The 15457-nt window shown below is 38.0% G+C and overlaps 1 protein-coding gene across 1 annotated transcript; it reads right to left on the bottom strand.

The window, feature by feature from the left end:
• Window positions 1–851: 851 nt before the first annotated feature.
• LOC131947903 (mucin-4) lies at window positions 852–12949 on the bottom strand. Its single transcript, XM_059309292.1, has 18 exons — window positions 12928–12949; window positions 11960–12115; window positions 11593–11768; window positions 11051–11409; window positions 10832–10935; window positions 10607–10744; window positions 10368–10513; window positions 6310–9994; window positions 5878–6210; window positions 4864–5056; window positions 4298–4464; window positions 3947–4139; window positions 3725–3804; window positions 3088–3252; window positions 2265–2636; window positions 2041–2160; window positions 1855–1947; window positions 852–1005 (listed from the first exon to the last, which is right to left on the bottom strand). Exons 2-18 carry the CDS (start codon window positions 12089–12091, stop codon window positions 880–882), a joined length of 6582 nt encoding a protein of 2193 aa, XP_059165275.1. The 5' UTR covers window positions 12092–12115; window positions 12928–12949; the 3' UTR covers window positions 852–879.
• Window positions 12950–15457: the final 2508 nt, after the last annotated feature.

Consider the following 15457-nt stretch of genomic DNA (forward strand, 5'->3'; position numbering starts at 1 on the left):
ACAAATCAAAGAAAAGCTGCACATTGGGTTTTTACATACAATCAAAATTTTGCTGTCAAATGATATCAACACAAAAATAGAGCAGAATTTGGAAGAATTTGTTTATAAATTATTTGTACAGAATTGTATCACATTGCTCAATCAGTGAAAAAAAAAATAAACCGGGAGTGATCTCCCCTAAACTTTCTCGAATATTCTTATATAAAATAACAGGGGATGGGAACTCGGGCTATAGACATGATTTTTAATCCATTTTAAATACTTAAAGTTTTAAAAATAGAATAAAATCTCGTAGACAAATTAATTGCACACCAAGTGAACGCCAAATAAAAAAGCGCATAATGGTGCGCAATATTATTATTACTTTTAAAATTTACATTAGTTTTTTGAGAAATCGGAAGTAGCGTAAAGTACTACTTCCAGTCAACGGAAATGACTCAAAATTTGATAGAAGGTAGAGAATTAGATCTTTTACTTACATATGAAATTTCATTTATCTATCTGAAATAGTACTCAAGTTATAGGCTTTTGAAAAATTCAAAGTAGGAAAAGTACCACTTCCGGTTATCGGAAATCGCTCAAAAGTTGATACGGATCTACGATTTTGATAAAATACTTATATATGAAATTTCATCAACCTAGCTGTAACGGTTCTTAAGTTATCGTGTTTACACACGGACAGACAGACACACAGACACACAGACACACAGACACACAGACATACGGACAAGATTGCAAAATTATGTTTTTCCGTATCAGTGAGGTGTGAAACGTCGAGATTTGTAAAAATCTCGATTTTTTTTTTTTGCACGATTACAAGACTTTCTCTATACTTCGTATATACGAGAAAGTAAAAAAACAACAATCCAATCAGCAGACTCAAATGATCTCCCCTTGTTTCCCCAACTTCTTGTAATTGACCTTTTTCTTGTGTCTCTTCCCATCAGGGCTGACCTGGGAACTATTTTTTTCAAACAAGTCAAACTTGCTGTCAGTGGCCAGAGACTGGAAAGTTTTAGTAAAGACAATTTTAGAGCCATGATTTAATTACCAGGTTCATCAAGTGAACTATTTCCACAATGTAAACTGCTTTAGCTTTTTTTTTTTACATTTCTAAATATTTCTAGAATTTGAGTTCAGTACTAAGATTGTATAACATCTTAGGCCTTTGAATGTAATTTAGAGAGTTGCATTGCAAACCAGTGGTTAATTTAGTTAATTGAGGGTATTTCACCATTTTTTGTGACCTTTAAAAAAAAGAATGCGTGGTCAGCACTTTGCTCAGTCAGCTTTTCTTTCCCCTTAATTACCCATCAGAGTATGTAATGGTGGAAAAAAAAATTGTGAAATATCCTGAATTTACCATTGGTTTGCAATGCAGCTCAAAGATGTATGGTAATGAATTCTAGACTTTTGATATATGCAACTGGACCATATCATCCACAGCAGATAACTCAATGATCTAGCAACAAACTAGGGTTTTGATTTGAGTAAAAAACAAAACCCCCACACCTTAAACTAGTACAGTTTTTGTGACTAATCCCAGTCAGCTAGGGGATACTGACTTGATCTTTACTGCAATGCTAAGTAGCTATGGTAAAATTACCACCAGGTCATTTCACATCAACCTAATAATTGTGATATAATGTTGAAAGTAAACTGATTACAATTTGTATTATTTCTGCTTTATCTAGATGGTACCAAAATATAATCAAAATTTATTTCTTAAAGAGTATGTGTCACAATCTAAAATTATATGTGAACCACAATTTTTGTATTAACCTAAAACCTTCTTGTTGAGCTAGGTGACTGAAATGACCTTGAAGATTAAAAGGGATAATGTGCAAAAATTACCATTTTGTTTTTGACAAATCTAGGCAGCTCCTCTGTCTCCCCCCACAGCTCCTCCCTCTTAGCCTGGAGCAGAGAGCTGTCCTCAAACTCAATCTACAAACAAATGACAGACATTAGCGCCTTCAGACATTCAAGTTCATCAGATATAAACCATTAGTTTTTTAATAGAAAACCAAAAGCACCCACCAGATAAAGATCCTGCACATTGACCCTTCTAAAAGTTGCTCCATAAAGGGCTCCATCAGTCCATTTTATTTTAACATGCTCTCCTTTCTTGGGTGGACCATCTTTCAAGCAATCCCTACCCTAAATGACAGAACAACACAATTTTAAAGTCAAATCTCCAAACACAAGATAAAGCACTATTAAATAGAACGTAAGATCCGCAGTTAATCACAGATTTGGTTTACCTCAATGTCTTCAGGGAGTAAATCCTCGCTAAACGAGCCATCATCAAAATCAACTTCATACAGCCGGTTACGCTGGACATGGATGACCTTGGCCCAGTAAAACCTGCGGTTCTTATGTTTAGCAACCACCTTATCCCCCTGGTTCAAATCCCGCAGCTCTTCATTGTGCCTGCCTTCCAGTCTGTGATGTGTGGATATGTGCTTGATGCAGGAGACGTAAATTGGGACGGGCCATTCACTGATCTCAAACTTGACCCCAGCTGCGTAGCCACAGGTGACATGGAATGACTTGGTGCACCTACCAGAGGAGCACTGCACACAAGCAGTCTGGTGGGAGATGTTCTGGGAGATGGCACTACATAGGCTGCATTTCTGAAGGAAGAGTGGATTCATTGCATTAGTCCAGTCAATTAAAAGTCATTTCTTTCACATTAGGGATTAGAAAATACTTTTATGATAAAGAAAAATTATTATTTTTTTAAATTGATAAACTTTCTGGTATTTTTTAAAATATAAAATTAAAATGATGAACAAAATTCCAATTAACTATAATGATGGAGTATGAGGTGTTTGACTGTTAACCCAAAATTCTGAATTTTAGTTATCAGACAAGTCTGTAATGCTCTTTGAGTCCACCCAACTCAGATGAGTACTAGACTCTTGTTTGGGAAAGTAAACAAGGTTGGGTATAATACTGACCATACCATTGCTTTATATGCCTTGATCAAGAAACAAGTTAACTGTATTTCTTCTGCCCAACACCTTGTCAGGTCTGAAAGGTTAACTGAACTTTTAACAATGATGGAGCAGATAAAACATTTACCAGTTTGTATCTTGGAGCTGTGATTTTAGAAATGTCTAGTGGAGCCCTTGCCCTGGCATTGACAAATGAGGCATCACCAATGGCCAGTGTACACACAATGTGAGCCCACTGGCCCTCTGTTGTCTGCTTTAAAGCTCCCCCTCTCAGACAGCACAGCTGGCAGATCTAAAGGCAACAAAATCAACACTTTATTTATACATTTTCACATTTCTATACTGTGCTTATTTATGTATACAGTTTCTCATTTCTATACTGTGCTTATTTATTTATAGTTTCTCATTTCTATACTGTGCTTACTTATATACTTTCACATTTCTAAACAGTGCTTATACAACTGAAGTGAAATTATGAAAATACTTTTATACATTTATTACATCTCTATGCTGTGCTTACATAATCAAAATAAAATTATACACATTTTCTTTATACACTTATTTTGTATACTGTGATTATATAATCAAGATGATTATAAAAAATAACTTGTCAAATATTTAATATTTAACCCAAAATAATTTGTTTAGGAAAAATAATTTGTTTTTAGCATACATTAAAGTTGTTAAATCACAATACAGTATGGTCCTATTTACCACTAGAATGATAAACATAAGGAAGAAAATAAGACAGAAGTAGGACTTGCCTTATCCTCCACCCCATCCGCTTGACACAGAGAGCATGTCCAGTCGCTAACAGATACACCATTCTGTTCACCATAGCAACCTACAAGTTGAACAAGATTCAAGTCAAATAAACTAATTTACACATTACCTTAACTTTTCACTGTTGGACTTTTACTGAAGGGAATTCTACAAAGCTGGGACCACCCCCCCTCATTCTGTCTTACACTCCTTCAACTACTTACTGGCATGCACACAGACATTGCACTTCTGGCACTGTAACAGTGCACTCAGACCATCCTCATCCAGTGGGGAGTAATCACAGACTGGCTTCTTGTTGGTGGCACTGATAGCAAATGATGCCTCAGGTATCATGGGGAGGCTTCTCTTGGGTATCTCCACTGGTGCTGTACTCCACAGCTCAGCCTCCTTTTCTGACTAGTTGTACAGGATATTAGACAATTTATTGCAATGGTTCTTACTGACATGTCAATACATATGTACATACATGTTTTTACACAATTAAAAATATCCCTACATATGATTTAAATGAAGAAAATCAGAGATGAGAGATGAATGCACAAGGCATGACTTACATCCAATCTCTGAAACAGAGAGCAGATGGAACAGTGTGGCGGCCGTCTGGACATGGTGTAGTTGTAGTGCTTGACAGCATCAAAATCAAAGGGTTCACACTGCCACAGTTTGCTGATGTGTTCTGCCCAGGGCTCTTCTATCCTCTTTACAGTCACTGGATTGTTGTCTGAAACAGCACATAATTGGTGTTATAGGTCATGTCATTGGGATATAATCTGAAATTAGCAAATTATTGTTGATCTACACCGGTAATGTGATTGGATTGTTGCCTGAAATTAGCAAATTTTGTTGATCTACACAGGTAATGTAATTGGGATATTGTCTGAAATTAAGGCACAATAATTTTGGTCAATTAATGTGACTAGATTGATTATTAAGGGCCGCTTTAGAGAGATTCTATTCCAACAACTAACTGCAAAACTGTGTTAATGTTAGCCGACTTAGCAAAGTAAAAACCGTCAAAACAGTGCTATCACTTCATGTGCTGTAGTTAAAGAAACAAACTCAATCGGCAAATGACATTTTTCTAAACTTTCCTTAAAGATCAAAACAAACACCAACTCACTTTGTTTGGTAGTTCCAATCTCAAGTTCCCCTAACATGACTTGTCCCAAAGAATCATCTGTACAAAGTTTACTACTACAAGAGTCTACTTCATTATCACAACTATTGCTTAACATTTCATCGTCCCTCACATGCTTTTTCTCCCTGTCTTTGGGACTCTGGTTATTTTTTCTTTTCTTAAGTGGCTTCAAAGCCTGCAAACAGAAAAAAAAATTGAATAAAAATCATAAGTCACCATCATCAAGTAACTATTTTATTATAATATTTACAAGCTTTTTAGTCATATCTGCTAATATGTGAATTTTTAAATCTTATATTTAATGGAAATAATGTGATCACATGACCAATGGTCCTGTCACAAAGGGAACAGACTAAGATAACACAAACATGCATCTAATTATGAACAAGTTTTAATGGAAAACAATACAAGTCAGCTAAAAACATTCACGTTGATTTAATTCTGAGAATGGAATAATAATTTAAAAAACTTGTATACACTATTTAACACTTTAAAAAAATTTAAAAACAAAATTTACACGTTGATCAAATACAGAAATAATACAACACATTTGATCAAGATGCTAAGATCATTTCATGCTTGAATAACAAATGTAACAAACTGGAAATGGCATGCAGACAAGACATTCTTGACAGAGAGCAGCATATTAAGACAGCTGTCTACAGTAGGGCCACATGACTGGATGCAATTTGATCAACTTTTTAAAAATTTGCCATTCAAGTTTTAAAAATTCTAAAACATCAAATAAATGAAAATGATCCACAACTTTTAAAAGTAATACAAACAGGATAAAAATTTTTTTTTAGCTGTAATTGTTTTAACAGGAGCCATTGAAATCTAAACAAGTGTGAAACAAAAATCGCAGGCATGCTATTGCTGTTGTTTAACCAGAAAAACATTTGGTCATGATGGAGAGGTGGTGAAGTAAGAACAAAGTAACACAACTGTGTAACCAGGCTAAACAAAACTGTCCACAGATGGCAGAAACACTTATACCTTTTTACCTTTGCTCAATGACAGCTCACCTAAAACACCAGGTTGGGAGGTGCTAGGGACACGAGGGTAACTTTCTTGAGAAGATATTAACTGTGGAGGTGTGTTCCTTTCCTCGGCTAAAACACCAAACCCTTCATAAGTCAAGACTGGAGGTTTTGATACGCAATTTCTTTCAGCTTTTTTATTCTTTCTTGAGCTAGCAACTTTCTTTTTACTTTCTCTCTTCAATTGGTCTACAGTGGTTAATGGGTTACAGGGTAGGGGATGTGCCAAACGAGAACTGGTGACAATCGGCTGAGGAATTAATTGGCGCGGAGCGGGCTGAATGTGAGACTGTAAAGAAAACAGTGCGTCAGATTGGCTGGGATGTGGGGCATGTGAGCTAGGTTCTAGAGAGGGAGTACAAGACACCACACCCGGCCACGTTCTCACCTGGCTTGACATGCTTGGCACCTCCACAGCGCTTGCCTCGCCTGTCTCAGGAGCTCTGGCTTTCATCTGGTCTGGAGGGGGACTTTCATGTGAGGGGCCCAGCTCTAAAAAACTGGCAGGATTTGGAGCGGTGCTGCTGTCAATGATAAGATCCATGGATCTGTCTGAAGCAGGGGAGTGCAGGGACTCATTCAGGTATGGCTCCTGAATGACACAGGCAGCTTCTACAAAGGAACCTAGTGATGACTGGGATTCTAGTTTGTAGTCTGGCTGGTCAAAGGAGGTGTGGAACATTTCATTACACGAGGAGGATAAGGACAGGGAGGAGTTGGAGCGAAAAGACTCCTGGGAGGTGGAAACTATGCCAGACTCAATGGGTTGGGAGTTCTTGAAGGGGGTCAGGATGGGCATTCTGTCGCTCAGTGCAGGAGATAAAGATGGGGGTCTTGATAAAGGCTGACTGTTTGGAGTCTGGACAACAACTGCTTTCTGGGAGGTCAACTCTGGAATTGTGGCATTGTGAGGCGATGTCTGAGGAATGATGTTAGTTTGTGGAGTGAGGACGGGGCAGCCTTGCAATGAATGAGCTGAGATTTGTGGAGACAGGTAGGGTGCCTCTGTGGGAGATTCTGATGTATTCACATGAAGTACCGTTGCTGGTGATTGGTGCTGAGCTTGTAGAATATAGATAGGGGCAGAGGTTTTACCATGGGCCATTTGGAGCAAAGTTTCAGCCACAGAAACACTGCTAGGTGTTGTGGAGGCCACAGTAGTCTGCTTTTTATCTGATGATTTCTTTCTATTCCTCTTAGGTTTGGGCTTGTCTACCAGCTTCTCAACCTGCTGCTGCTGTAGGAGTTTAGCCGTCTCCAAGATCTGCTTGACACGCTCGTCCACTGAGACACCAGGCATCTGAGTGCTGGGGAGGTTGGGACCCTGGGACATGTTGACCACCACGTTGGATGCTGCCGGCTGTTGTGGTCTGGCGTGGCTCTGCTCAACATGAGAGTAGTTATGAATCTTCTGCATGCTTTGTATCTGGGCTTGCTGGTCTGAAGTTTGCTGTGGCGCCCTCTGGGGAGTGGAAGTACCCTGACTGGCACTCTGGCTGCTGTTTGTTAATATCTGTATCTGGGGTGGAGCAGACTTGCCAGGTTGTGGAGCACTGATGACCTGACCCCTCAGGTAGTTGGCCAGCAGCTGGTGGGGGCTGAGGACAAGCTTGACAGGCTGCTGGCTGGACTGCTGAGAGAACAGATTTGCTACTGGAGCCTTGGAGGGGTTCTGGATGAATCTGCTGTTGTACAAGGTGATGGATGGGGATGAGGGGTTGATGATTTGAAATGCTGGGCTTGTGCTGCTTCTTGGCTGGTTTGTGCTGGTGGCTGTTTGATTAGAGCTTGAAACAGGTTGTCCCAGTAGACTAATGAGGCTGCGGCCTTGAGGCTGGGAGACTGTGATGATTCTAGATGGAGTAGAGTTGGCTTGTGCAAATGACTGGGGCGGAAGATTGAACTGAGCTGATTGGACTGTGCTGCTTGGCTTTGGGTGATTTTGTGAGAGGGATGAAGTCAGAAATTGCTGGGGTACTGTGCTGTGCTGAAGATGTGCTTTCTGGGGCTGTGATGACATCATTTGTGGAGGGCCACTAGCTGTCTGGGGTTGTGATGACATCATATGTGGAGGGCCATTGGCTGTCTGGGGCAGCATTGACATTTGTGGAGGGCCACTAGCTGTCTGAGGCTGTGACTGCATCATTTGTGGAGGGCCACTAGCTGTCTGGGGCTGTGATGACATCATATGTGGAGGGCCATTGGCTGTCTGGGGCAGCATTGACATTTGTGGAGGACCAGTGGTTTTCTGGGGCTGTGATGGCAGCAAATGTTGAGAACCACTGGCGATCAAATGCATAGAGTTTGAGGATGTAGTGGGAGTAAGGTAATTCCTCAAAAGACTAGGATTATTTAATGTAATGATATGCATTGGACGAGTGGCTTCTAATTTTGGCATTTGTTGCGGTTTAGCACCATTGAACACAGCAGTTCTTCCGCCAGACGTTCCCCCTGATGTGGCTATTACAGTCATCTTTAAGTTGTTGGTATCACCCTGAAGTTGGGGCTGTGTTCTAGGACTCTGCACATTTTCATTTGGGAACTGCCGTTGTGGGGAATACTGTAGGAATCCAAACTGACCAGTGGACATGACTGGGGCTTTGTGTGGTTGAGTGGGCTGATTTCTCATCATCTGGAAATCCCCTGCAGGTTTATTTAAGCCAGGTTGTCCTTGTGGTGAGTGTATAACGGTCAGTGTTGCATGATCAGGGTTAGTTTTAGGAGCTGCTACTTGAGTCGGGTGGGGGGGATTTCTAGAAATATTTGGGGAATGGACAGACATCACAGAGTTAAAAGCAGGTGATCTGTGTTGGTTAGGGTTAGGCCATCCTGAATTATTTGTAGTGGGATTCTGATTAGAAGATCCAGAGTTATTTGAAGCATGGTTTTGGTCAGGCCATCTTGAGTGAACTGTAGGGTTAGGCAACCCTGAGCTGTTTGATACTGGGTTTTGGTTAGGCCATCCGGAGTTTGACACAAGGTTCTGGTTAGGCCATCCAGAGTTATTTGAAACTTGATTTTGGTTTAGCCATCCAGAGTGGTTTGAAGAGGGGTTCAGTGTGCCTTGTAAAAACTGGGACGACTTAGATAGAAATGAAACATTAGAACCATGAGCTTGCTGTGCCACACTACTTGGATAAGGATGATAAGCTTCGGTCTGACTGACTTGACCCGGTAGAGAATGGACCATCTGAGCCTGTGATGGGGCAGCATGGTGCTGGCCTGACAAAACACTGTGATGTGGTGTCGTAACACATTGACTGTTAACTGGGTTGTAACTGGCTTGAGGGGCAACTGGTCCAGCAGTTGAAAAAGTCTGGCTGTAGCTCATGGCTGGCATCTTGTTAGCATCAGCTGCGGTACTCTGGGGTACCACATTAACCTGTTCAACTGCCGGTGCCTGACTTGCAGATTGCGCTGACTGGTTTCTATCCACAACAACTGGGGAGTTACCCTTCGCTGCCTTGTTGGCGCTAGCCTGAGCCAGCTGAGCTGGCGTTGAGTAAATGGCGCTCCATACACAGGTTTTTCCATTGTTGACGGAGGCTGTAGAATGCTGTGGTGGGGGGAGAACAGAACTATATGGCGCCTTGCTAAGAGCAGCCTTTTGCTCATCTGGTCTGTTTGCCAACAAATTTGGCCCACCATTCGGCATAAGTGTCTTAAGAAAAGCTTCCTGAAACGCTGTCATCAATTTCGGCTTAGTATTTTCAACTTCTTTCGGTCGGGGGAGCTTCAGATATTCATCAATGACTTGTTTCTTTGTGGATTCTTCTTGGGATGGTTGAGAATTAGAAGGAGCAGAGTTTAAAGCAACTAACGCCTCACACTTCTGTTTCTCAGAATCCTCGCTTGTAGCTTGATTAGCCTTTTTTCTTTTGGCTTTCTTTTTTGGAACAGGGTTCTCTTCAGAATCATTTACAGGCTGCTTAGTTTTTTTAGTGCTTTTAATTTTGCTTTTAGAAACGTCAGCTACCTGGTCAACACTTGACTTGGGGAAGTCATCTTTCAGAGGGTGACGTCTAGAATGAGCAGTGCCTGAGCTATTTGCTTCAATCTTTTTCTTGGATGACCTGCAAGCAACCGCAAACTTTTGAAACAATTTGTCAAGTGGCAAAAATCCCACCGAATAAAAAAACTGAGTTATTCTCATCATCAGGAAAAACATTTTGGTTTCTATTAGAATATTCAGTTGTATATTTTAAGACTTTTTAAAGCATATTTATTTATAACAACCAAAATTTGCTAACTATCATACTGTACTAGAAAAACTAATAATTTAAAACCCTAAAAATATAATGTTGAAAAATTATGTTTGTAATAAATTTTTTTAGATGAAAATTTTAAAAAATAAATGTTGACAACAAAACCCAACCCTATAAGTCTAAAAATGTTATTGCAAACGAATTACTAAATATAGAAAAAAAAACAGAAATAAAAATATACCTGTTGTTTGTCCGGTTACTATCCCTATGCCCTTCTGGGTGAGGAGCTATGTCTTTACCAGCTTTCCAAAGTTCATAGCGATCAGGCTGGTATGTCTTGACAAAAATATCCATAGAAATCTTGACACCATCTCTCCTACACACACACTAAAATAAAGGTGAAGGTTGTTATGAGCATCTCTCTGTGAAACATTATAACCAAATAGCTACCAGAAACAACAATGTCACTATCCTATCTACCTGCAGGCAACGTTTTCCATATTCAATCCATCTCTTTGTAGCAAAGTTAGTAGACTCTGCACAGTTAAAACCATGGTTGTAACCAGCATGGTAGCCATAGGGAAATGTTATCATTATCTCCCCTGCTTCTTGGGTGATCTATTAAAAAAAAAATTTTAAACAAACATCCTGAAAATATAACTACTTTCTAAAACCTTCAAATAATAAGCAACATATATCACCTACCTTATGAAATGGTATGGAGTACTTTTTAAGTATAAATGGGGAAATTAAAGACATCTTGTGTCGCAGGAAGGCTGAACATTCACTAAAACTAGTGGGGAAAAATCCTGAGAACAAGAACAAAACAATTAATATTACTGCCAAAACAACGTGATGTACCTAATTATGCATTTTAAACTTCCAAAAATAATATGTAGATGAAAAATAAAAAAATAAACCAACCTTGAGCCAAGCGTTCTAATCTTTGCCCATGTTCAGGAGGAATGGCATACCATGACTTTGGGGCACCAAAGTGGAGATAGTTAATACTGTAAAGGTCCATATCTTCTGTGTGCCACGCAAAGGTTGTCTTCCACATACCAAAGTAAAGGTATGCTGTGCAGACACCCTCTATTTGAATGCCATAATCAGTTTTCACATGATCCAGTATGGTGCCTAATCTGTTGATGTTCCAGTAGTCCTGGTCATCGTCAGTGATAGAACCGTTTATGTCAGCTCCATATATGGCGGCACCAAAACTGATATTCTTCCAATATTTTCTTTCTAAATCTTCATAGTCAAAATGACTTGGAGTACGGTACCTGAGCATACAAATATTGATAAAGCAGTGTTAAAAAAGAAAATGACAAGAATTGCCTAACGTGCACATACAAATGTATCTCTATGTGAAATGCAAAAAATTCCAATTATTTACTTTATTGGTCATACTAAACTCTTTTGTTAAACTGAAGTAAAAAAAAAATCTTATAAGAAAGCAAACCCACTTTTTAGAATTAGCTAGCTCTTCAAATTCTTTAACGTGCATGGCTTTCTTCTGTACATTAAACTGTGTGTACAATCCCTGGTGGCCTGTCACTATCTGTTCTATGGGAGCAGGGATCATAAGATCTATATCATCATAGCCTTTCTTTCTTGGTACCCACTCCTTTGGGGGTATTATCTGAAAATTGTTAGAACATTTTTTAAGAGCACTTGATATTTGTGAACTATTTAATACTATTTATAAATTTAACTACAAACACTGTAAGCAAATGAAATATAACCCTTACAAGTGGAGAAAAAAAATCATAACATAGGCACTAATAGTACGAGAAAAGATTCAAATAAAAAGGTTGCAAATATGTGACCTACCTTAGCTAATCCCATCTTATGTGCCCCACAGGATTCAATATATTCAATATATTTATTAAAGTCTTTGAATTCTTCAAATGTTGGCCGAAAAACCATAATCCTATCTGGTCCATGTATAGGTGGATCAGCCATTGTAGTATTTGTTGTCAATTAAAACTAAACAGAAAAATTAATTACATAAAGAAGGGGGAAAAATGAATGGGTGATGAAAAGAACCTATTGGTTCATGCTAGTAATTAGCTTTAGCATGTAGATCTAGGCCTACATTTTTTAAAATGTAGGCCTCTCTTTGTATAGCCTAATTTAAAATGCAAGTAATCATGTCTTCAAAGTATAGTTTAGTTATATAGTATAGGGCCTAAAAAAAAGCTTAGCTTTGCAATGGCTGAGTGGGGGTACATTTGAAATAATAGGCTAAAACCTAGGCCTAAATGTTTTAATAATTTAATTTAGGGTTAGGCCTATCAACATCAAGTAGTCCCTAATTACTAATTAATAATTATTAGGCTAATTATTAATTAATTAATTAGGCCTAGCCCAAATGCCAAACTTTTATTAGCCTCAGAGGCCTAGTATCAGGTCAGTTTTCTTAATATGAAAATCCCCCCCCCCCTTATTACTAACGCATTAGTGAAGTTATTAGTATAATAATTAGTGTTAACTTTGTTATTTTTAAAACACTAACTATCGGAATGGTTTATCTTTAAAATATATCCACTTTATCGACATACCACTTCAATTATTACGAAATTACACTCATGCTACAATTTATCGAGTAGTTTCCCTTGCCTGGGAAAAACGAGCCTTCCAAACGAGACTGAGTATTGTGTAGTAAACCAAGGAATAAACATGGCGTATGGCATTCAAGCTTCGCATTAATAATGCATTTCCTAGACTGGATCTAGACACTAATAGTGAAGTTAAGAATCGCAGGAGAAGAACGAAATACTAAAAAAAATTAACCCTACCAATAAAATTGATAAAGAAAGTCAGAGCTATGCTAGACCCACATCTCGTAGATTAACCCTGATCTACAAAATTCAGCCATTACAAGAAGTCCAAAACTCACGACAACAAACCCGACCTACCCGATCGATCATTAAACAACTGTAACGTGTTTAAACTGTTTAATTATCTTATAGTTCATGCAAACTAGTAATAGTCGATGTGTGTATATTTTCAACACTAATTCTATATTGAGTAACGAAGTTGCACACTTACTTATGCTTTTAGAATGTATAGATCTAGTTAGTCCTTACACACTCGGCTCCACGACATTGTATAGTAAACCGATTCACAACTAAAACACACTTATGAATGCGCAAGCACTATAGATCTATGGTCATTTAAGAAAATGCATTTTACGCATGTAGCAAACTATAATTATTTAAAGAGTAAAATATACGAATTTAAATGTAAAAAATAATATTATAATTTTTAAACGGTTGTATTGTATATTTGGAAAAAGTACTGATTTTCTCGCGTATGCGTAGTGATATGAACGCTTGTAGATATGGTTTGCTATAAATAGTGCAGTGTGTATTATTCTAATCAGCTGGCTACTTTCGTTTTCCATTGCATCACCTGAGATCTTTTTTGAAATCTAGATCTCCAATTCCATTGACGAAAAAGTTTAAGCTCAACTGAAAAAAACCTTAAAAACTGAAACAATGAGACTGTGATACTTTTCATATCGACCCTTCCCGACTTGGTCCTTCCCCCCACCCCACTCCCTCTACCCCATCCAGATTCTACCGCCACCACAAACGTCAACGAAATGGAATTTATATGGAAAATATAAACTTTTAACATTGTCCGCACCCCCCCCCCCGAAAAATGTAGTCCCCCCCCAAAAAAAAAAATCAAGTGACCCCCCCCCCCCTGAGAAAAAGTTTGGCCGAAAAACACTGACCACCATCTATAGGCCATTAATTTAGGCATACAGACGCGTATACGCGTGTCTGTAGCTATCAATAAAAGCGTGGGTCGCTCATAAATTTCTTATTTAATGAAGGTATTCAGTAGCAAATAAATAGATCTATTAATAGTATGAGGTCATCCATAAACTGACGTCTCACTCCTAGGAGGGAGGTTCGTATTTTTGTGACGATGTGTGGCAATTCGGAGGAAGGGGGGGGGGGGGAGATTCAGAAAGTGTGTCACACTTATGCATGTTGAAATTCGATGCTAGAAACTAAATTTCCGCGCTTTTGAAAAAGATTATTTGTGTAAACTGTACTAAAATTAGATCTATATACTCAACGGTGATCGACTCAGTAAATTTTTCAACAACAAAAAAAAATCAATGTTTTATAGACTTGTGACTCTATAAGCCCCCCCCCCCCCCCCCCCCCCCCGACCGAAATCATTATAAAGCCATTGGGTATCATGGCAGTTTCTTGTCAAACGCGTAATAGTGAATTAGTAGCCTACTTTATAAAGCGTGTTCTAATCAAATCTTACTTTAAGTAAGGGTCGAGTTTTCAAGAAATCGGTTCGGTAGATCCAGAGTAGATCTAGAGTAGAAGTGAGTGAAATTTATTAAGTTCACACATTTTCACTCACGACGACAGATGAAGGAATTGAGTTAAGTGGCGGAACTAGAAAAAAAGGGGCCACCCCGCAAAAAAAAAAATAAATAAATAAATTAATATATATATATATATATATATATATATATATATATATATATATATATATATATATATATATATATATATATATATATATATATAATCGGACCCTATATACGAAAATAGGAAATACGAACATAGAATACTCAATACAGGCTTGTTCGAAATTTGAAAAAAATTATAAATTCTTAGATTTTATTTTTAATTAAAACATATTAAAACAACACATCATTTGTGTGAGTGCTATTAGTCTATTTTGAAATTCTCTGTTTTAATGTCTGACATAATCCTTCCTAAATTACAAGTCGGTCAAAAGAATATGAAGCATGAAAGCTTTGTATGTGTAATGGTTTCTCGCCTTATGTTTTTTTTTGTTTTTATATTATTAGTTTGTAATACATTTCCTTTTTATACTATGTCATTCTTTATTATGTATTTAAAAAAAAATAATAATTAAGAGAAGTAATTGCTTTTTAATTTGTTTAGTGCAAATGTATTAAAAGTTTCTTAAGAGCACACTATTTGACTATTTAAAAAAGGGAAATAAGTCATGGAAGTGGTTTGAACGTCTGCCTATTTTTCACAATACAAGTCATGTTATAATAGATTGACGACAGAAGCCTGTGGTTGTATATAACACGTTTAATTGGGTCTAACTACCACGATGGTAACACACAGAGAGGACGGAAGGAAGTACACAAGGGACATCACTCAAGATAACAATATTATAAATATAACTAATACAGAAGAGTGAGTTCCCTTGACCTCACAATTATTTCAATCTATTACATCCCTTTACCCTTAGAACACAATAACACATCTCTCAATAGAACAATTGATAGTATCCTAAAATCACCAATTATAT

Source organism: Physella acuta, unplaced genomic scaffold (assembly GCF_028476545.2).
Source record: "Physella acuta isolate Inbredline_101_S28 unplaced genomic scaffold, ASM2847654v3 ptg000615l, whole genome shotgun sequence".
In the NCBI taxonomy this organism is placed as follows: domain Eukaryota; kingdom Metazoa; phylum Mollusca; class Gastropoda; family Physidae; genus Physella; species Physella acuta.